Source organism: Mustela erminea, chromosome 4 (genome assembly GCF_009829155.1).
Source record: "Mustela erminea isolate mMusErm1 chromosome 4, mMusErm1.Pri, whole genome shotgun sequence".
Classification (NCBI taxonomy): Eukaryota; Metazoa; Chordata; class Mammalia; order Carnivora; family Mustelidae; genus Mustela; species Mustela erminea.
In genome coordinates, this window is record NC_045617.1 from 2,696,053 (window position 1) to 2,716,155 (window position 20,103).

Below are 20,103 nucleotides of genomic sequence, written 5' to 3' on the forward strand. Positions count from 1 at the left end.
AGCAAAACCTATCACTTGATGACCTTAGAGTAGTGTGTTCACAGAGAGCTCCCAGATACTCTGAAACTCCTATTCTACAGGTTGCCCTAATTTTTAATCTCTCTTTGAAATATCCATGGTGGATAGTAAGGAAAAACAAAAACAAAATCAAAACCAGGCTACTTCCCCACGGGCTGGTGTTCTGTTACCCCAGAATAAGCAGAGAACAGTAAACCGCTGTTGGAAGGTTTGTGGTGTTTATGCAAAACTGGAAAGATCTGTTGATTAGTATTCCTCTCAGAAGCAGGGCTTCACTCTTCCGAATTCCCAGGCGGAAGAGAAGCTGAGTAAATGAAGACACTCACAAGTGAGCAGGAATGGGGTGGCCTCCTGCTATGTCACCCGAGATCACGTGTGGCACATCTGTCCTCATGTAACTACTGAAGTGGGTGTCACACGTCTTGAGGGAATGAGACTGGGAAGAGCTGGTTTTCGGGGCCACACGGCGAGTGGCAGGGCTGAAAGCAGAACACAGAGCCATCGGCCCCAAAGCCTGCCCTTCCCTCCCTGCCCCCTTGCAAGTGAAGATGGTTTGAGAACATGGCTCACAGCAAGACGCGCAGTCTAGAACCGGAACCCGGCCTGCCAGTGTTCCCGAGCCGGGCCCCGGGATTCTGGCGCCAGGCCTGCCCTGGGCCGCCCGGCCTGCAGCACTGGATGTTGGCCTGAAGTACTGGACCTTGGGTCTGCAGTACCGGGTGCTGGGCCTGCAGTACCGGGTGCTGGGCCTGCAGTACCGGGTGCTGGAGCTGCAGTACCGGGTGCTGGGTCTGCAGTACCGGGTGCTGGAGCTGCAGTACCGGGTGCTGGGTCTGCAGTACCGGGTGCTGGAGCTGCAGTACCGGGTGCTGGGCCTGCAGTACCGGGTGCTGGAGCTGCAGTACCGGGTGCTGGGCCTGCAGTACCGGGTGCTGGGCCTGCAGTACCGGGTGCTGGGTCTGCAGTACCGGGTGCTGGAGCTGCAGTACCGGGTGCTGGAGCTGCAGTACCGGGTGCTGGGTCTGCAGTACCGGGTGCTGGGCCTGCAGTACCGGGTGCTGGGCCTGCAGTACCGGGTGCTGGGTCTGCAGTACCGGGTGCTGGAGCTGCAGTACCGGGTGCTGGAGCTGCAGTACCGGGTGCTGGGTCTGCAGTACCGGGTGCTGGGCCTGCAGTACCGGGTGCTGGGTCTGCAGTACCGGGTGCTGGAGCTGCAGTACCGGGTGCTGGGTCTGCAGTATCGGGTGCTGGAGCTGCAGTACCGGGTGCTGGGCCTGCAGTACCGGGTGCTGGAGCTGCAGTACCGGGTGCTGGGTCTGCAGTATCGGGTGCTGGAGCTGCAGTACGGGGTGCTGGGTCTGCAGTATCGGGTGCTGGAGCTGCAGTACCGGGTGCTGGGCCTGCAGTACCGCGTGCCGGGTCTGCCGTACTGGGTGCCGGGGCCGCACTGTGGGGCTCGGTCTGGAGCACTGGCCCCGAGTCTGCGGCACTGAGCGTGGAGTCCACGCCCGAGCACCTGCGTTCGTCCTACGGCATCAGCGGAGCGTCCCGACCCGGTGGAGAGGACGCGGCGCAGCAGCTAGAGCCCGACGCCCGCGGCCCGCCCGCGCAGAGCCTCACCGCGCAGACTCCGGCCCGGCCGGCGGGGTCCCGACGCGCAGGCGCGCGCTGCTGGGAGGCGCCGGAAGCGGCGTCCCGGATGTCCGGTCACGTGGGGCACCGGGTTCCGGGTTCCGGGAGGGCGCGGGGGTCCAGCGAGCCGGGCCGCCAGTGCGCGGGGAGCAGCGCCATGGAGAAGCTGCGGCGGGTCCTGAGCGGCCAGGACGACGAGGAGCAGGGCCTGACGGCGCAGGTAGCGGCCGCGGCGGGGCGGGCGGAGCGCGCGCCCGTGTGCGCGCCCCCCGGGGGACGCTGGGGCGCTCCGGGTTTCCGTGGGGTCCGCAGAAGCCCCCGGCCCCCCCCCCTCGTCGGCCCCCCCCCCGCGTCGGCCCCCTGGCGCTCGGGGGCCCCGGGGCTCTCCCGGGGGCTCTGCGCTGCGCCGGGCTCTCCGCGGGGCCGGGCGGCGCCGGCGGGTGGCGGCTGCCTCGTCCTGCAGCCGCGGGAGGCCGGCGTCCGGGCTCCGGGTCGCGGTGCGCGCGGGGGAAGGCGGCGCGCCTGTCGGAGCCGGGCGGCCGGGGCGCGGGGGCCACGGGGCGAAGCGGAGTCTGCTCGGGCTCGCAGCCCCGGTGGGGGATTCCGCGCCGAGCAGAGCCGCTTTGCCTCAGTGCCCTTCCCCCGAGGCGCGGCGGAGGTCCTTGCTCCCGCGGGAGAAGCGCGGGCGGCCGCGGGGCGGGAGCCCTGCCCGCGTGTGCTCGCCGACGGCGCTCTCGGGCTGCCCCGGAGCGGAGCGCTGAGCGCCGGGCTTGCGGAGGCTCTGACGCGCCCCTTCCCCGCGGCCGCTCCGTGGTCCTGTTTACCCAGCGCTTCTCGGGCCGCCTGGGAGGGCCCACCCAGCGCGGCACGACAGGAGCTGCTTTCGGGGCCGGGGGGAGCGGTCGCGCGGGTGGTCGTGGTCCCGCAGGGTCCACTAATAGGATGGGCGAGGCCTCCGTGCGGGCGGAGATGGCCCCCCAGCTCCCCGACTCGCTGTGTCGCGCTCTCCAGGGCAGCGTCCGGAGCGCGTGCGGCTGCTTACCCTTTAAACTCATTGAAAGTAAGATTCGAAATTCCTTTCTTGGTCACACCAGCCGCATCTCAGGTGTCCGGCAGGCACGTGTGTTCATGGTTGCTGCATAGGACGGGACACGAGTGGGACGTTTCATTGCAGGAAGTTCTGTTGCACGGAGCAGCTCGAAACCTGGGGTACGTGAAGGGGAGAGTGTCCCTTTTCTTGAGCCCACAGTCCGGAGGGGAGAAGGCTGTTGAGAGTAGCCCAGAAAACGGGAGGCTGGTGGTGCAGGCAGGAGGGGGGATCATGGCTGGAGGGCCGTCCAGGGGCGGTTGGGAAGATCCCCGGAGAGGGGGTCGGCTGCACCCGAGAAGGGCTGGCCATGCTTGGGCAGGTGGATGGCCGGGTCCTGTGGACCGGTGGGAGGAGCGGGGACAGAGCACGGGGCTGCAGACCCTGTCCTTGGAGCACGAGAGGATTCTGTCCTCACTGAAATGGGACGTGAAGTTGCCAGGTGGAAGTCTGGGTTGGGGGTGAGCGTTGAAGTTCGGGAAGAACGTGCGAAGGTAGTTGGAGAGAATAGGCAGGGCAGTGGATGGACTGGGGCAGCCGCGGGACTGTTGGCAGCACAGAGCCCCAGTGTGGGTAATGGCCCTGACCTTGAGGTGGGGGTCCTGCTCGGCAGCAGGAGTGCAGGCAGGGCTGGCAGAGTTGGATTTAACCAGGGTTTGGATGCCGCCCGGTGACCGCATGAGGGGGCAGAGGGCAAAGAAGTTGAGGATATACGCAGGAGTGATTATAGGAGGGCAGCAGGGGTGCGGGGGTGCAGAGCGAGAGTGAGTGTGTGGTGACATGGTGGAGTGGGTAACTAGGCATGCTGGAGGGTGGGAGGTGGTGGTCGGAAAGGGGGATGCTTGAAACCGAGATCGTGGAGGGTGTTGAGATGGTGGCGCATGTCTTGCTGTAGATAAGGGGCTTGGTGGCTGGTGGACGGTGCGGAGATCGTCCGAGGACGGAGGGTGAGGAGCCAGGAGTCCTGTCGTTTAGACGGCTTCTTCCTCCCGTGGCGAAACGACCTACAGGTAGACAGGAGCGGAGGGATGCGAGTGAGCCGGACGCAAACCCTTAGAAGAGCAAGATGTGTGATCTGGGAGGGGGGCAGTGAAGGCGGTGACCTAGGGGATGGTGGTGACCGCAGGGAGGGGGAGTCGCAGGGGGCCTGGTGTGATGGCAGGGTCCTGGAGGCAGCTATTTCTGGGGCTGAGGAACGGATGGGAAACAGCAGTGAGGGGGGCGTTCACCTAGCCACTTCCTGTCCCCAGCGGTCAGGACGCGTGGGCCTAAGAAAAGTGGCCCCGCTCCGAGAGTGCAGGGGCGACCGGAGTGCAGAGAGGGGAGGTGGGGACCTGCCAGGGCAGAGAGTGAGGCGTAGGGAGCTTGCTGGTGGCGTTCAGATGCCATCCTACGAGTGTGGCAGGGCATACACGGGGTAGGGTTTAGAGGACTGGACGGTTGGCTCAGGGCAGCAGGGGAGGTGGGAGACGGTGGTGGCCAGATGCATCTGAGATCTGGGACTGCTCCATCCCGCTCTGGGGACTTGGCGGCCAGGGAAGAGGCAGAACAGCGAGTTGGAGGGTCTCTCCTTGTGAGGTGTCTGGGAAGATGGAAGGAGGGAGGGAAGGAGGGAGAGAAGGAGCCAGGTGTGGAAGCATCTAGATCCGTCACGTGGCTTCCCGGAGCCGTTGGTGTAAGGTCCAGACTCTGCTCGAGGCACCCCAGCCCTCTGCATGCCTCCCCGCCTCAACCCCTGTCCCCCCGGGACAACCACGCTCTGCTCAGCTGCCTCCGCCTTAGCCGTTTCTCTTTTCTGGGCTGCCCCAACCTGGCTCCCAAGGTTTGCCTACTGGGCTTTAACCTGGGTGCGCTCTTTCTCGCCGGGATCCGACAAGGGTGACCAGGCGGTTTCTGGAGTGTGAGAGGAACCGGGGGACCTAAGGGGAGATTGGTGTCACGGGAGGAGAGGGCACTGTCCCTCTGATGTCCCCACTTCTGTCGGCTGTCTCTTTGAGGCACCTCCGCAAAGGCCTTTAGCAAGCCTCCAGATCCAGCTTCGGGGGCCCCTCCCGCCCTGCCCTCCACGCTCAGACCTGCTGAAGTCCTCCCTGTGCACACATGGCCCCTGAGGTGCTAGAATTGGGCATTCACTGGTGTGAGGACAGTCACCTTACCACGCTCGCAGCTGTGTCACCAGCGTCCCACTCAGCTGCCAGCAGTCAGGGTCAGAACAGCCGATTAAAGTGACGGGTTGGGGCGCCCAGGTGGCTCAGTCTGTTAAGCGTCTGACTTAGGCTCATGTTAGGGTCCTGGGATGTTAGGTTCGAGCCCCGTGTTGGGCTCCCTGCTCCGCAGGGCGTCTGCCTGTGATTTTTCCCTCTGCCCTTCCCCCTGCTTGTGTGCCCACTCGTGCTCTCTCGCTTTCTCTCAAATAAGGAAGTAAATAAAATCTTAAGAGAAAAAAAGCAGTCGGCCAAAATGGCAGGGCCAGTTGTGCCTCGGACTGCTTTCCGTGGCCGGAGGAGCAAGAGGCCGGACGCGACGGGGGGCTGGCTTCCCTCTGTGCCGTTTGCCCCCGGGCTCTGGGCCCAGTTGGCGGTGCGCTTCCTGTCGGGGGAGCCCCACACCCAGGGGTCGGGCAGGTTGATGGAGCCTGAGTCAGGGAGGAGGGCGCGGAGGGCGGAGGCCCGAGGCTGAAATCAAGCGAGCTTTTTCTTTAAGCTGGAAGAGGCGTGATGGCGCGGACAGGTTGGTGGGAGCGGTCTCAGGGAGAGAATGGGGGTCACTCTTGAGACGGCAGAGTAGGGGATACTGCGTGTTCCCTGAGAAGGTCGGGGGGCTGGGCTCTAGGGCGCACTGAGCTCAGCCCCTCTGCGGACATGCGCGGGAAGGAAGGGCAGAGGGGCTTGCGCGGGGCTCGGGGGTTGCTGGAAGTGAGCCTTGGGCACGGCCACGTCAGGGGTCTGTGTTTTCGGGGCGGAGGAGGGACGCTGCGTGCACAGAGACTGTCAGGGCTACGCCCGGAGGTTTGAAATAACTCATGGGCTGTGGAGGAAGAAGGCGGGTGCCTGCCGGTGCCGGTCGGTCCCCCGTGGCGGGTCGCCAGGCAAGCGTCGTCAGGGCCTGTGGGGAGGTGGCGATGACCTGGTTATGATCCCCCGTGCTGCCGCCTGACCGGCCAGAGGAAGAGGACGCGGGCTCGAGTCGTGGCGTTGGGCCAGGTGGATGCAGCAGAAGGGGGTCTACATGTCTGCGTTGATGGAGCTTGTGTTGCAGCCGAAAGGAGAGAAGGACCGGTGGCCTGGGTGCGGGGACCCCGAGGCCGCAGGGCAGTCCGGGCACGAGCCGTTGGATCCGCGTGCCCCAGGGGGACATCAAGGCCCAAGAGCAGCAGCTCGAAGTTTGGGCATGGGGTGATTTCGGGGAGTGTGAGTGGCCCGGGTCACTGAGTGTGGTGGACGGCAGAGCCCGTGGAGATGAGGGACGAGGAGCAGAAGGCCGGGCTGTCCGTGTGGGTGTTGGAGTCATCCAAGACTCTGCCAGGATCTGGGGTAGGACCTGTCTGCGGAGGTCGCAAGTGAGAGCACGTGACAGGAGAGCCGTAGGGGACGGGAGGGAGGAGGGCCTGCGGGTCACAGAGGACACCGAGTCCGCCGGGCACCGAGGCGGTGGGGCGACCATCCCGCCGGAGAGCGTCTGTGCGCGCCTGCTCCCGGAGCTCCTGGTCGCTGGTCATTACCTCTCTGGACGCCGCCGTCCCGTTGAGCGAGGACCGCGGTCGTGGTGTTCGGTAGCTGAAGGCCCACCACGTTCCCGCTGTCCAAGTGCTGGCGGCTGCGGAGCAAGGCTCCGCCGAGACAGCTGCCACCGTGTGATCGGGGGCTCTCCTGGCTTCTCCAGCTCTAGGAGAGACGCGAGTGTCCGCTGGGCCGCGGGGTCATTCTCTCGTCCGTAATGCTGCTGCTGCTGCGGAGATGTTTTCTAGCTAATACTTTTTCATCAGTCGTGTTCTGGCTCCCCGGGAGTGCTGTTCACGGCAGCAGGGAGAGGGCGCCGGAGAAGGGCAGGGTCTCTCCTGCTGACCGGAGGCTTGCTTTTTGCTTCCTCTTCCTTTGTTTAGTTTTTCTAATTATTTTTACTTATTTATTTTCAAGATTTTATTTATTTGAGAGAGTATAAGCAGAGGGAGTGGCAGGCAGAGGGAGAAGAAGCAGGCTCCCCGCTAAGCAGGGAATCCAATGCGAGACTTGATCCCGGGACCCTGTGGGGTCATGACCTGAGCCGAAGGCAGATGTTAAACCAGCTGAGCTACCCAGGCGGCCTCTAGTTACTTTCGAAGATTTTTATTTATTTTGAGAGCGAGTAAGTGAGCAGGCGAGCAGGAGGAGGGGCCGAGGCAGGGGAAGAGAGTCTCGACAGACCCCCCACTAGCGCAGAGCCCGGCGTGGGGCTCGATCCCACGACCCTGAGATCAGGACCTTAGCCGAAAGCAGAAGTCAGATGTTTAACTGACGGAGCTAGCCAGGCACCCGCTGCCTCTGCCTTGATAACAAATGAGTCCTTGGTGCCCGCGTCCATGTGTATTTCTTCTTTGAGACGACCTTTACGAAGTCAGCACAGTTGCTGGTTTTGCTGGGCTCCTTCCTGACAGTGCTTGGGCCAGAAAGGCGCACCCAAATGCTTCTGCTGCAGGGGCCGGGCCATCCGGGCTCCTCGGGCTCCGTTCTGGCGTGCTTGGCGCGCTCTTCCCGGTGCGAGGTAGGGAATCTGGTTTGTTTCTGTGTCCTGGACAGCAGGCAAACCACAAGGCGAGTGCATTTGCTTGTGGGTTGAATATTGCGTTTTTACAAATGGAAATAACTTGTTGCCTTTTGGCGATCATCACTTGGAAGATGGTAATAAGGGGGAACACGTACAAGTACGTACGTAAACAGTCCAAGAGAAGCATCAACTGGCTCTCGAAAACCGGCAGTGAGCTTGGGAATGGTGGGGTGACCTGAACTTGTCAACTGGTTCCCACGTCACTGCTCTCTCGCTGCCCGGTTCCCGGTCCGGCTTCCCCGGGGGCTGGCGTGGGCGCGCTGGCCACGGGCTCCTGCACGGTGAGCGGTCCGCGGGGTCCGTGCTGCTCCGTGGAGTGGAGACGCGACAGGGGCCCTCCTCCTGGTCAGAATGCGTGACATTTGGAGATTTTCATAGGCAAGTCTGTTCTTTGTTTAACACAGAACAGTAGTTTTGCTCTAAATAGGTGACATTGCAGGAAAAGAGAACGTGAGTCAAAGCAGATTTTAAAAACAACTTAAAATGCATTAAGTGATATTTGTTGTACTTACAATCTTTAATTATTTTTATCTACTTTTCATGCTGCGCAAGGATTCCCAGGTTAATTGGTTGAGGTAAGGAATGTAGCAAAAGGTATTTTTGAGCCTTTGCAAAGAAATTTTGTTTTTGCTTCATTATTCTTGAAATACATTCTAAGCACATGATCTTATTTTTAAGTATCTGTGGTAATATAAGTTAGAAATTAAGTTTTGATATAAACTTCTTTTTTTAAAATACGAACTTCTTAATATGTATTTCTAGTTTTCTGAAATGACCATTGCTGATACTTTTTCAGCTTCATTGGGAAATAAGTTCTGAGTGTAATTAGAAACCTGAGTGTGTCCACAGCTGAGTCTGGATTACTGTAGAAGGCGTGCCCGGTGATTTCCACTCTGCCCACATAACTTGGTTACAGTTTGCATATAACAATGCTGTTGCTCTAGCATAAATGATCATTTCAAAAAAATATATTTTGTTTTTTTAATAATAGTTGAGGGTGTACCTACGGCTTTCCTGAGTTGGTTTTAGGTGAACTTTTTATAATACATGGAAGTTATGTGTCTGGTGGCAGACACGACCAGTGGCTGCCCAGGTCCCCCTCATGAGGCAGGTGTATGCATCCGCCTCAGGCCCACAGCCGTGCCCTCCTGCAGGTGCCCCCACTCTGCCGACGGCCCGTGGCCAGCTGGCAGGAGGTGGGTTCCGGAAGGCTGGCCCCCTGCATCAGGCGGCCTTGGCAGCCCAGGCCTGAGCTGAACACCAGCTGAAACCACATGATCCCTCCCCTTCCCCATCAGCTCCTCTCACTTCCCTCAGGGTTTGTGCCCAGAGCAGTTCAAGCATCAGAACCCCTGTCTCAGGCTCTGTACTTGGGGGCCTCTCCTGCACGGCCTCAGGAAGGGACAGTGGCGTGGTGAGCCCTGTGCGCCCGGGACGCAGGCTCAGCCGTGCCCCACATTTTGCTGATCTTGTGATCTTGTTTCATCTTCCCCTGATTTTTTTAGTCGTTGAGTATTTTATGGTATGTATCCTACGTCTGTCATTTCATCCATGTTGGGGTGTGTCTGCTGTCCTGCAGGTAAGGGCTGTTGAAACCAGGAGCACAGTGCCGTGGGCACACCTGTCATCCCACCGGCAGAGGGAACAGCGGTGCCCCGAGACCGTCCTTCACCCCACGTCGTACTCACATCTCCCTTCACAGCCTGGGGGTGGGGGGGGTCGTAGCCTTCTCACGTGACGTGCAGCAGGCACAAGCAAACAGATTCCGCGGACAGGCTCGGGTGTTGCCCTCCCGCTGCACGACGTCGCAAAGTGGACTGTGCCAGGAGGGCGCGTACTGATTCTCCTTCCTTCCTTAGGTCCTGGACGCCTCGTCCCTCAGCTTCAACACCAGGCTGAAGTGGTTCGCCATCTGCTTCGTATGCGGCATTTTCTTCTCTGTCCTGGTGAGTTACAGCCTCCTGTCGCCCGATGACTTCTGTTCTCGGCCCGGCTAATCCCATGTCCTCCAGCGAGCAGCCTGCGCTCCGGGCTGCTGCCGGACTGTGTCCAGGGGGACGTGGTCACTGGACAGAAAGGGCTAGAGGGCAATACAGAGATGCCGAAATTAGCATTTTCTGGGGGTAGGGGGTTACAGGTTATGAAAATAATTTTTTTTAAGAAAAATCAGTGTGTGTAGAAAGCTGCAGAGCCAGCAATTGAAATGTGTTAACTTGAACTCGCGGTGTATAAAGAATATTACTTTACGTAGGGTGAGATGCACGCCCACGTGTAGGGAAGGTTCCGTTATGGGTAAGTTGTGGATACTCATATGCAAAACAGTCAGAAGAGTCCACTTGGCAAATAACAATGACAATTAACTGTCTTTAAAATGATGTAAGTAGAGACCCAGCTAGTACATTTTTACTTAAACTGTAGTTTATTGTATAATCTTACTCTTTTTACTGTAGCATGGTTATATTTTATGCTATTACAATGGTAAAACTTTCAAAATGGTAAAACTTTTAGGGGACCGGATTGCTGTGGCTTCCTGGTGGCATAAAGCTGTTTGCGGTGTTTTATACCTTTGGAAATCTCGCTGCGCTGGCCAGGTGCGTACAGAAGTCGGGCTCCTCCGGGTCTGCTGTGCCGGCGCCAGTTCCTTTCCAGGAGACACCGCCCGAGTGGCATGGCTTCTGGAGCCGCGAGACCGATGTTCGTTCGGTAAATGCTCGTGGACTCCTGCCGTGTGCCAGAGGCGTCGTGGCGTGGGAACGGGGGGAATAGCCAGCCTTCGGGGCACTTGTAAGTGGTTCCGTCTGCTACTCCAGTGTCTGAAGTGGGCGCTGTTATCACCCCCACTTTATGGCCCAGAGAGGGTGAGTCACCACCCCGTGATGTGCCCAGTAAAGTGACCGCCAGGCTCTCTACCAGACCGTCCTCCAGACCCCGGCTCCTGGGGCTGCGCTCTGGTCCCTGCGTGGGAAGCACCGTCTCGGAGGGCGGGGGCCGGACTGGAGGTCCTCCGGGTGTGATGCTGAGCAGGGAGATCAGAGGCGAGGGGCGCCAGCCCGCCCGGATGGTGTGGGATTGGGGCGTGGGAACCCCTCTCTGAGGATCTTGGTGCCCAGTTTGGGAGTGTTGACGTCTGCTGGAGAAGTTGTTCTGGGTTTGTGTACACTGAGTTTTCGGAGGTGGCCTTCTGTCTCCTCAGGAGTTTTCTGGATCAGAGGTAGTCAGGTGAACCTGCGTGAGCCAAGGCCGAGCTCAGGGTTTTCTGGGCTCGAGCCTGCAGAGCTGCTCCTTCAGGCTCCCAGCGGAGCAGAGCCCAGCTCAGCGGTTTTAGGTCGTGTTGCTGTTGGGGGCTTCCCCCTGACCGTTATTTGGGGGGTCGTGTAGTGTTTTTCCGGTCAGTAGCATGCAGGGGTGAGGAGGGCCAGTGCCTGAATGGGCTCAGATCGGGAGCGGACAACCTGTGGGCACGGGACGGCCTCGGCATTGCGTTCAGCGGGAGCTCTGAAGTCACCCTCGGGAAACCTTGTGAGAGACCGTGGTGGGTCCTAGGATGCTGAGTCAGGCTCCTCTCCGGGGCCTCTGCCTGGCTGCGTCGGTAGACCATGTGACTCTTGATCTGGGGGCCACGAGTTCAAGCCCTGTTGGGCCTAGAGCTTCGTTAAAAAAAGATAAAGTATTAAGGTTTTAAAGAAAGTTTCCTTTTAATGTTAAGGAAAAATACAACTGATTTAGTGAGAGATTGTTATTAGTAAACCAACGTAAGATGTCTTTTGTTTAAAGGGTTTATGTTCATGTAGCCGAAGTAGTAGATTCATGCCTTGGTTCTCCTGTTTGTTTCAAATGGTACGTACTTTGTTCTCTTTTTTAAGTACCTGCTTTCTGATGGGACCCGTGAAGCAGCTGAAGAAGATGTTTGAGACAACGAGATTGCTCGCCACAATTATTATGCTTGTAAGTAGATGATGAAAATTCAACTTCGAGAAGGGGTTTTGCGTTACCGTCTTGCAGATGGTTGCTTCCGTACATGCGCACTCTGAAATTTCTCTTACTGCGCATAATGACCCTGCCCTCAGGCTGTGTGTTCAGGAGTCGAGGGTCCAGCGTTACTTACACCGACTGACTCGCACAGTGCTCCTTTCTGCCGCATGTACCTGCCGTCGGAGCTCTGAGTGTTGAACGTGGAGGTGGTCCTTTCCCAGCCCCGGAGAGCGCCTCATGACAGAGGCCCCTGTGTGCTCTTCGGAGTGGGTGGCGGGGACACAGGGCTCCCCGGAGGCGGCTCGTCTCTTCTCTCAGGGACGCTGGGCTTCATCCAGGTAGCTGTCGTCGGGCTTCTGTCCCTTCCCCGTGTGACTGTTGTAGTCCCGGCAGCGCTGCCTGAGCCGTGCCTTTCAGGATGCCGTTCACCACCTGCTGGGTCTCGTGCGTGGCCGTCAGGTCCTCGCTCTTAAATTCGGGCTCTGTGTTTGAACCGGGGCAGGCATGGGCTTGTGGTTAGGTTTGCATGTCACGCATTCTGGGTTCTTGGCTGATGTTTTGGGTATCATGGGCCAAGGAATGCAAGTGTCCCTCTCTCCAGTGAGCGAGATGGGCTTGTCTGTGTCTCTCGAAGATTTCTCTTCAGCACGTTCTTGAACTTAGGGGTCAGCATCAGCTCGTGTGTCCTTGTAATGCCAGGAGGCTTTGAAACAGCTACTGCTGGCAGATGTGTGGTCAGGGAATGGTTTCCGCCGTAACGCGTGGGAGGCTCGCCCGCCTCGGCAGCAGAGGAAAGGAAATCCTTTTTAGCTGGACTCTTCATTCATGTCCTTCTTATGCTGCAGCATATGAGTATTCAGCTTTGTGTGGGTTACCGAAGCCAGTGCTGTTGGACGGGGAGACGTTTGTATTTTACTCGGGGTTTGTGGAGATGGGCTTTGTCCGGATCTCCTGGAAGCCGTCTTAGTGACGTTCTCTACGCAGATAAGCAGAAGGTCGGGAAGGCTGTCAGACATTCAGAAATACAGACTGTTTCCCAGGAGAGACCATTAAGTGTTAACAGGACGTAACTTTGGTGGTGACCTGAGTCATGACGTTTCCAGCCGAGTGTCCTGCGTGCTCAGGTTTGCTGCTGACGTAACTCGTGCCAAGTCGGACAGTGACGCGGCGACTGGCACCTGCCTGTCTTCTCAGTGCCCCCCTCACATGGGCCCACAACAGGTTCTGATCCGCTCTCCGCCGTTGCGCTCTAGAGCAGCTCGGCGGACGCTGTCCTCATTTTCAAGAGCAGAGAAGTGAAGGTGAGAGCAGACGACTGATTGATCACCCAGAGTGTCAGGGCTGCGATGTCACGCAGGCCTGTGCCTGTCAGCCTCCTGCTTGTCACCGTTGCTGTCACTCCTCTGCCTCCTGGAGGGACACGGGGACATGGAGTGATGGTGTCATCTTTGGTGTGAAAATCGTTATAGTAGATAACTTATGTCAAGTTAAATAAACTAGAATTTTCCAGGTGTTCCCGGTTGTGCTAAGTGCCTGTCGCAGTACTCTGTCACTGAACAGTGATGTCAGCCCTCGCCAGAACAGCCGTCATCCAGGGATGAAGAGCCGGGCTGTCGTGATGAGCACCAAGTCGTGCGTGCCAGTGTCGAACCCCTGTCCTGTACACCCGAAGCTGGTGGAACACGGGATGTTAGTTATATAAGACTTAAAAGAAGTGAAAAACCAGCAGCTGGTCTCCGTCCTCAAACATCCCGTCTGCTGGTTTAATCAGTGGTTATTTACTCGGTGCTGGTAGTTTGCCCAGGATCGCTGCAGCCCTAGACTGGAAGTCCCGGACTCGGCCGAGTCCGTGCAGCCGGAGCGGCCGTGTCCTGGGTTCGGTCCTCGCTTCGTGACGCGCCAGCGAGTGCAGGTCAGCTCTCGGAAGGGCTCTCACTTGCCGTTTTCTCTCCTTTCCTCTAGCTCTGTTTCATATTTACGCTGTGCGCTGCTCTTTGGGTAAGTTCCACCCGCCGGGGCTGTGTCGTCACGCCGTCGTCCCAGGGGAGCTCAGGGTCTGGTGTCTAAAACATCCAGAGGTTGGGGGTCCCTAACATTGTGTGCGGGAACGTCAGCTTCGTGGCTAGACTGGGCAGTGACCCTGCTGTCCAGAGCGGACAGGGGAGTTCAGACTCACTTTTAGGGCAGAAGGTCCAGCTCCTCTCCCCGCTCCCAGGCCCCGAGAGGCTCCTGCCGGGGGCGTTTTCTGCGTCTGCTGTGCTCGCTGGCCGCGCCGCGCCACGCCGCACCCCGAGGCAGAGGATGCTGGGGTGCCGGAGTGCGTTTTGAGTCACAAGATGTTGAAGCTAATGAGAAACCAAAACAAATGAGCTGGAGGAGGCGAAAGGGGGCCCTTGGCTCGTTCCGTTGGAAGAGCGTCAGCTTGATCTCGGGGTCATGAGTTGGAGCCCCACGTTGGGAGTGGAGATGACTTAATTAATTTTTAAAAAGATGTAACATCACTTTAAAAAATGGGGGGGGGCACAAGAAGTTAAATTAGCCTTGTGCCTCCTGAGGCAGGGCAATAGCTCCTTGTTAGCAGGAAACGGCGGCATCCAGTCCTGCTCGCTTCTTGGGCTCGGAGTCGTCCTTGTAGGAACTTAGCGCCCCGTCTGCTTCCCGAAGGGATTTGCTGTGGTTCTGAGCTATCAAGAAACCACGCGCCTCAGAGAAGAGTAGTGTAGCATATGTCTTAGGACTATTCCATCAAAAGTGTTCTGATTTTCTTTTTAATTTGGGGTATGTGAGGACTAAGCTTGCATTATGTGACAGTGCTTCTACCTCATTTCTCAACAATTTCACCAAAGAACGCTCTTAACCTGTGCTCGTACGCCCGTGTGGGGCGCTGATGCCTGGCTCGGGGGTGGTCTAACTGCCTATTGTTTGGTAGGCAGTGGACGATAATGAGGTGAACACACAGAAATACAAATGGACAAGGAATCCCAGAGACAGGCCACTTTAACACAGAAACTGTTCATTTTACGTTATTCTGGGAGATTGCAGTAGCGCAGCTTTGCTTCCGGAACGAGCTCCAGGAGCGAGAGCAGGAGTGACGCGCGGAAGCCCCGCCGAGGACAGTGGCCCTGACTGTTGCTGGGGGGGTGCCACCGACCTGGACACGGGGCCCTAATGCGCCCCCCCCACAGTTACCTCGGGGACTCCGAGGTAATTTAAAACAGAGATTTTAAAATTTAATTAAATTTTAATCTTAAAATTTAATTAAATTTTAATTTTAATTTGAACTTAATTAAATTTAAATTAAATCTAATTAAAATAAAGATTTATTTAGTTGAGAAAGAATGAGAGAAAGTGAGAGCTCGAGCAGGGGGAGGGTCAGAAGGAGAAGGAACAGCAGACCCCTCGCTGAGCAGGGAGACCCGTGCGGGACTCGATCCCACGACCCCAGGATCATGACCTGAGCCAAAGACCGACGCTTAACAACGGAGCCACCCACGCACCCAAATAAAAATATCTTAAAAAAATGCCAAAAAACTGTTGTACCAAAACTTAAAGTAAACGAAGCCATTGTCTGCATTTTGAAGGGGAGAAATTGAACTTGCGAAAAATATTTTTAAAAACTCTTAACTTGTCTTTCTCTGTTTTTGCTGTTGCTAGTGGCACAGAAAGGGCCTGGCCTTATTATTCTGCATATTGCAGTTCTTGTCTATGACCTGGTAAGTCTCCCTGGTGCGAGCGTTAACATTCCCTAAGCGGTGATGAGCTGTTTGTCGAGGCTTTGAGCGTGGGGACGTCGGGGGGCTGTCCCGGGGTGAAGGCTGTGCCCTGGAGGCCGGGCCTCCCTTGAGGTCAGATGGGTGAGATCTGTGCTGTGTCCCTGGGGACTCGCCGGTCGCCCAGCGGTGGCCAGAGCGGGCGCTGTGGAGGGGTGGGGGTCACCTTGGTGGGGCTGCTGGGCCGGCTCGCTTACACCGTGATGCGCTTGCTGCCTGCTGAGTACGTGGGAGAGAAACGGTGAGGGGTGTAGGCGATGCCGATGCCATGTGAGTCCTTAGAAGGGAGGCTGTCCCGGGAGCCGCCCTGGACGACGCTGGTGACTGTTCCTTTGCGCCGTACGGCTGAGTACTTACTGAGTCGATTTCCTTCTGCTAACTGGGGACCTGTCACACCTGGCGTGGTCCCATCGGACTCATCAGTGAGGACGGTCAGCCGTTCACCTCGGGGCTGAGGGGCTGGTCCCCCGTCTCTTCGAACACCTGTGTGTAAGCTTTGACTGCCCAGAGCCCCCCACGGAGAGGCTGCTGGTGACTCCAGGCCGAGCAGCCCGTGTTCTCTGTCTTACGCGCTGCATTCTCAGCCGGGCCTGCTTCGTAACTCATTCAGGGCTTCATAGGCCACGTGGTTCATCTGCTAGGTTTTCCAAATGGTTGCAAATCCCCCACAAAAAAGTTCCCCAAGTATTTATTGGAAAAAAAAAAAAATCCACGTTTAGGTGGCTCGGGAAGTCCGCCGCAGGAGCTGTAGATCCTGCTGCGCACGTGTCCCCAGCCCCTTCCACTTGCCCTCTGTGGCACCCCTGCGCCCTGCTCACATGCCGCTCAGGCAAGCACCCAGTCCCACTGCGTCAGGGGCCCGGCGCACGGGGGGTCGAATCGGATGAGCCCTGCCCCACACGCCTCCGGGTCCTTCCTGACTCAGGCGTTTCTGGGGTCCGTCCCGTTCTCACTAGAGCTCGTTGTCTGCTCCCACCCAGAGTGCGCCCGTTCCCCCCGAGTGGCCGTCTTCCGTCCCCCTGAGAGCAGTCTCCGCTCTGGCCCCGGGTCTCCCTGCTCCGATGGCCGGGGCGCTGTCGGGGGCCACATGCGCTTCTGCACCTGTGGGCTCGCTGTTTCCGTGAACCGTGGCTGGTTTCAGCCAGATTCCGTGGCTTTTTCTGTAATATGTTGGTTTTTCTATTGCCTCAGTGGTACTTAATGACCTTACTCCCTAAGGGAGAATGCAGTTTATCCCCAGTTATCTTACGGTTTTTACTAAAACAAAACCAGGGTCATTTCTAGTATCCCCAGCTCAGACTTCAGTAGGCGGCAGGGGCCCGGAGGGTTAGTGCAGGAGGTGGGGCGTGGGGCACAGTCATTTGCATCTTTAATCCGTGCCTGGTTGATGCTGTTCCTGCCTGGCCGATGCTGTTCCTGCCTGTCTGGGGGTCTGGGGTCCTACTGGGAGGATTGCCGCACAGTATCCAGTAGTTGTATTTTCTGTGGTGTGGCAGTAGGGTCCCTTGGCTCTCAGAGGAACGGTGTGCAGACGGTCTCAACATCTGTGAACTTTTCTTGCAGGTACAGCCTGTCCTACATCCCATATGCAAGGTGAGGCTGCTGCTTCTGGTCCTCTAATGGTCTCTGCACAAATACACAGATTTAGCAGATGCACATTAAAATGTGATGTAAAGGCTGGGTTTTTTTTTTTGTGAACTTTGACTTTTTTCCCCCAAAGAAATTATTTTTTAAGTAAGATGAATAGAAGTTTGCCATACGGTGAGGCCACTGGGAACACGTGCAGCAGGCGACTGGGGGCTGTTTTTGCCACCTGGGCCTTTGCAGGTAGGAAATTGCTGATGGTTCCATGACGCACGCACTCAGGACGCGGGATGTAGAGACACCAGCAAAACAAATTCTGCTTAAAGATAAAGTGAGCAGACGACGTGGGATATGGAGGCGTTTAAGCCGGCAGAAACATACTTGTTGCGTCAAGAGGAATCGCCGTCTTGTTACATTCCTCCCGGGAAACGCCCTCATTCAGTTGCGGAAGAAAAACAAACTCACCGTAGTCTTACACCTGACCAGTCCAGAAGAAAACTCTGTTGAGGAACAGCTTCATTTCTTTGTAAAATCTGGAAACAGGTCACATAGGAAACAGCAAAATTGTATGCCTCATGTGAACAAGGAAGGAGACTGTAGAAATTCTATTTTTACCCCATCTCCGATGGCCGATTCTGCTGGATGAGGGCCTACAAGGAGGACGAGCAGACACGGTCCACTCCAGGCGGGCAGGCTGTGGAACGAGGGACTGCGGGCCAGTCTGTCCTCAGGACCCCAGCTGGGAGGTGCGGTGCCGCCTCTCCGCTCGGGGAAGGGTCGCCTAGAAGCGATGTCCCGCCTGGTGAGCCTGAGCTCGAAGCCGCGGCTGCTCCAAGCCACGCGCCACCCCTGCCTTTGGGGGCCGCACACAGAATGTGCTCAGAATTCTTGGTTCGTCGGCGCCTGCTTCTGACAACCCGTATCCAGAGAGTGACTTCTAGCGAATGAAAACGAGTCATAGTTGAAACAAACCATTTTGGCGAGAAAGTGTGAAAGGCAAAGGAGTCAACGTGAATATTTCTTTAGAATTCTGCGGGTGTCGTTACAGACGTTCTGCTTTCTAAATCCACTTCCTTGTTTCTCTTTAAAAATTCTTTTGTTAGGTTATTTTTGGTGTTTGCACTTGTTTCTTTATACTGAGGTTAGCGTATGTGCCAGGAAAGAGTAACTAAAGTCGATGGACCCTGAAACATTATTTTCAAGATTCGGTTCCTGAGTTCAGGCGATGCCCAGCAGAGTGTTCGTTAGGGAATGTTTAGCGGCTCCGGGTGTAAAGAGGTGACCGTGCGTTTGTCTCTTGGCAGGAATGTTTTCTCCAACGTGGCCTTATTTAAGGCCGATTGTTACATCGTTTTCTCTCTCTTTTTCCCACCAGGGACGCCGATTGTTACATTGTTTTCTCTCTTTCCCCACCAGGGACGCCGTAATTAAATGCTGTTCTTCTCTCATAAGCTGAGAGTCAGTGACTCTTCGAAGAAAGCATCGGAGACTCGCTGTTCTGTTCACTTCCCCAAACACCTGCTTCGACGGCTGAAGACCATTCTGTGTACCGGTTTGACTCAGCTGTTAAATGTAACGTGAAAGTCATTATGTGTCATTAACATGTTCTTCTCCCAAATAAGGCGTTTTTAATCATTGCCAACTGTAAATGATTTTTCGTGAGTTTTTTAATCCTTTCTAAGTAGCATTTAAGATGTGAATATTTAAGGATAAACCTATGCTCCAGGCTTTTTTGGCTCTTTAAAAATGCCTACATTTTTCTTTTTTTTAATTTTTAAATGTGAAAGTTTTTACTTTAAACTAAAAACTGCTTATTATATGTAATAAAAAATAATATATAAATCTTTACAATTTTGAAATAAACCCACACTTGGAAAAATTGTATTTTCTGGGTGAAATTTATCGTGTGTCAGGTGGGGGGCACATTGATTTTGTCCTGGCACTGTGCAGTTTTTCTGTAGAAACATGAGTAAGATCCTGTCTCTGTCCTCGTGCTCCTGAGTCACACTTGCAGATGATCATCGTGTTGTGGCGAAGGCCGTGATAAGGGTGTCGTTCAGGGTGTAGGGGACAACATCCCCCCAGGAGTGCCTCCACAGCCCGGCCCTGGACCTCCTGTGCCCTTGAGGGTCGGTGGGCCGGGGCGCCCGCCGGGAGGGGTCCTGGACAGCCCCGGTGCGCGCCTCGGAAGCCTTGCCCCGAGATGGAGGAGGATGAAATGTCTCTGTCATTTCAGTGCCACCAGGGACTTTGGTTTGGGGACCGGGGTGCTTTGACTTCCTGACATTTCATCCCGCTTTGCTGGTAGGTGTAGGGTTCAGCTAGCCCAAAGGGAGGGGTCCTCCCAGGCCGGAGAAGTGGGTCCGTCCAGGTGGCCCACACCACGGTGCGTGTCCTGAGGCAGAAGAGCCAAGCCAGGCCCTGACATGATGCTTCGCGGGCAGCGGACAGGGCTGGGCCGGCAGCGGGAGGCACCCGTCGGAGCGCCCGAGTAGAACCGTGGGGACGCAGAACTCAGGGGAAGCCCGTGTCGCCCACCCACGCAGGGGTCCCAGAGCCAAGTGTCGAGCTCTGGTAAAGATGTCTCTCTGGGGGCAGGGATGCAGCCCAGGGACAGAGGAGAAAGCCTGTGGCCCTCCATGGGCCTTCCGTCTCAGCCCCTGTGGCAGCAGAGGCCGGTGTTCTCGGGTGTGGGCAAGCTCGTGTTCTACGGCCGGCCTGGCGTCTGTGCTCTTGCCGAACCCGCGACGTCCGCTGGTGGGGAGCAGCTTCTGTCTAGAGGGGACTAGCCTGGTCCTGGCATCCCCCCGGCCAGGGGAGGCTGGACATGGTGTGGGCTTCGGAGCCTCTGCGGCGAGTGGGACCAGTGTGTGCAGCGCAGGCCAGGCCCTGGCCGGCGAGTGTTGTGGGGAATCTCACTGATCACGGGAGGGCTCAGGTCAGGCCGCTTCCCCCACACTCTCGTCCTCAGGAGGGGTGTGTGAGAGGGGCCCCCTCCTGTGGGCTCACCCCCATCCTGCACCCCCTCCAGTCACAGCGTGCAGGTCCGCGGCTGGCGGGTAGCACACCCCGCCTCCCCGCTCCACGTCCCCAAGAGCAGTTTGTGCCACGGGTCGTGGCCGGGCCCACACGTGCGCTCTGGGGGCTGCACGACTCCCTGGCTGCCCACGCTGTCTGCAGAGCTCAGTGTTGCTCTGCTCGTCGCTTCTGCCGGCCCCTCACAGGATCCCCGGAACA

The 20,103-nt window shown here is 57.3% G+C and overlaps 1 protein-coding gene across 3 annotated transcripts; it reads left to right on the top strand.

The window, feature by feature from the left end:
• Window positions 1-1,711: 1,711 nt before the first annotated feature.
• SFT2D1 (SFT2 domain containing 1) lies at window positions 1,712-18,685 on the top strand. Of its 3 annotated transcripts, none has more exons than XR_004284719.1 (8): window positions 1,713-1,870; window positions 9,400-9,486; window positions 10,049-10,131; window positions 11,404-11,485; window positions 13,475-13,510; window positions 14,442-14,716; window positions 15,167-15,225; window positions 16,846-16,876. XR_004284719.1 is itself a non-coding variant. In XM_032338514.1 (8 exons), exons 1-8 carry the CDS (start codon window positions 1,718-1,720, stop codon window positions 18,320-18,322), a joined length of 570 nt encoding a protein of 189 aa, XP_032194405.1. In that variant the 5' UTR covers window positions 1,715-1,717; the 3' UTR covers window positions 18,323-18,685. The 3 variants fall into 3 exon arrangements, 2 of the variants coding, with proteins under 2 accessions (XP_032194406.1, XP_032194405.1); XM_032338514.1 differs by lacking the exon at window positions 14,442-14,716 and adding an exon at window positions 18,283-18,685 and having other exon boundaries at window positions 1,715-1,870; window positions 16,846-16,875; XM_032338515.1 differs by lacking the exons at window positions 13,475-13,510; window positions 14,442-14,716; window positions 15,167-15,225; window positions 16,846-16,876 and adding an exon at window positions 11,608-12,327 and having other exon boundaries at window positions 1,712-1,870.
• The last annotated feature ends 1,418 nt before the right edge of the window (window positions 18,686-20,103 follow it).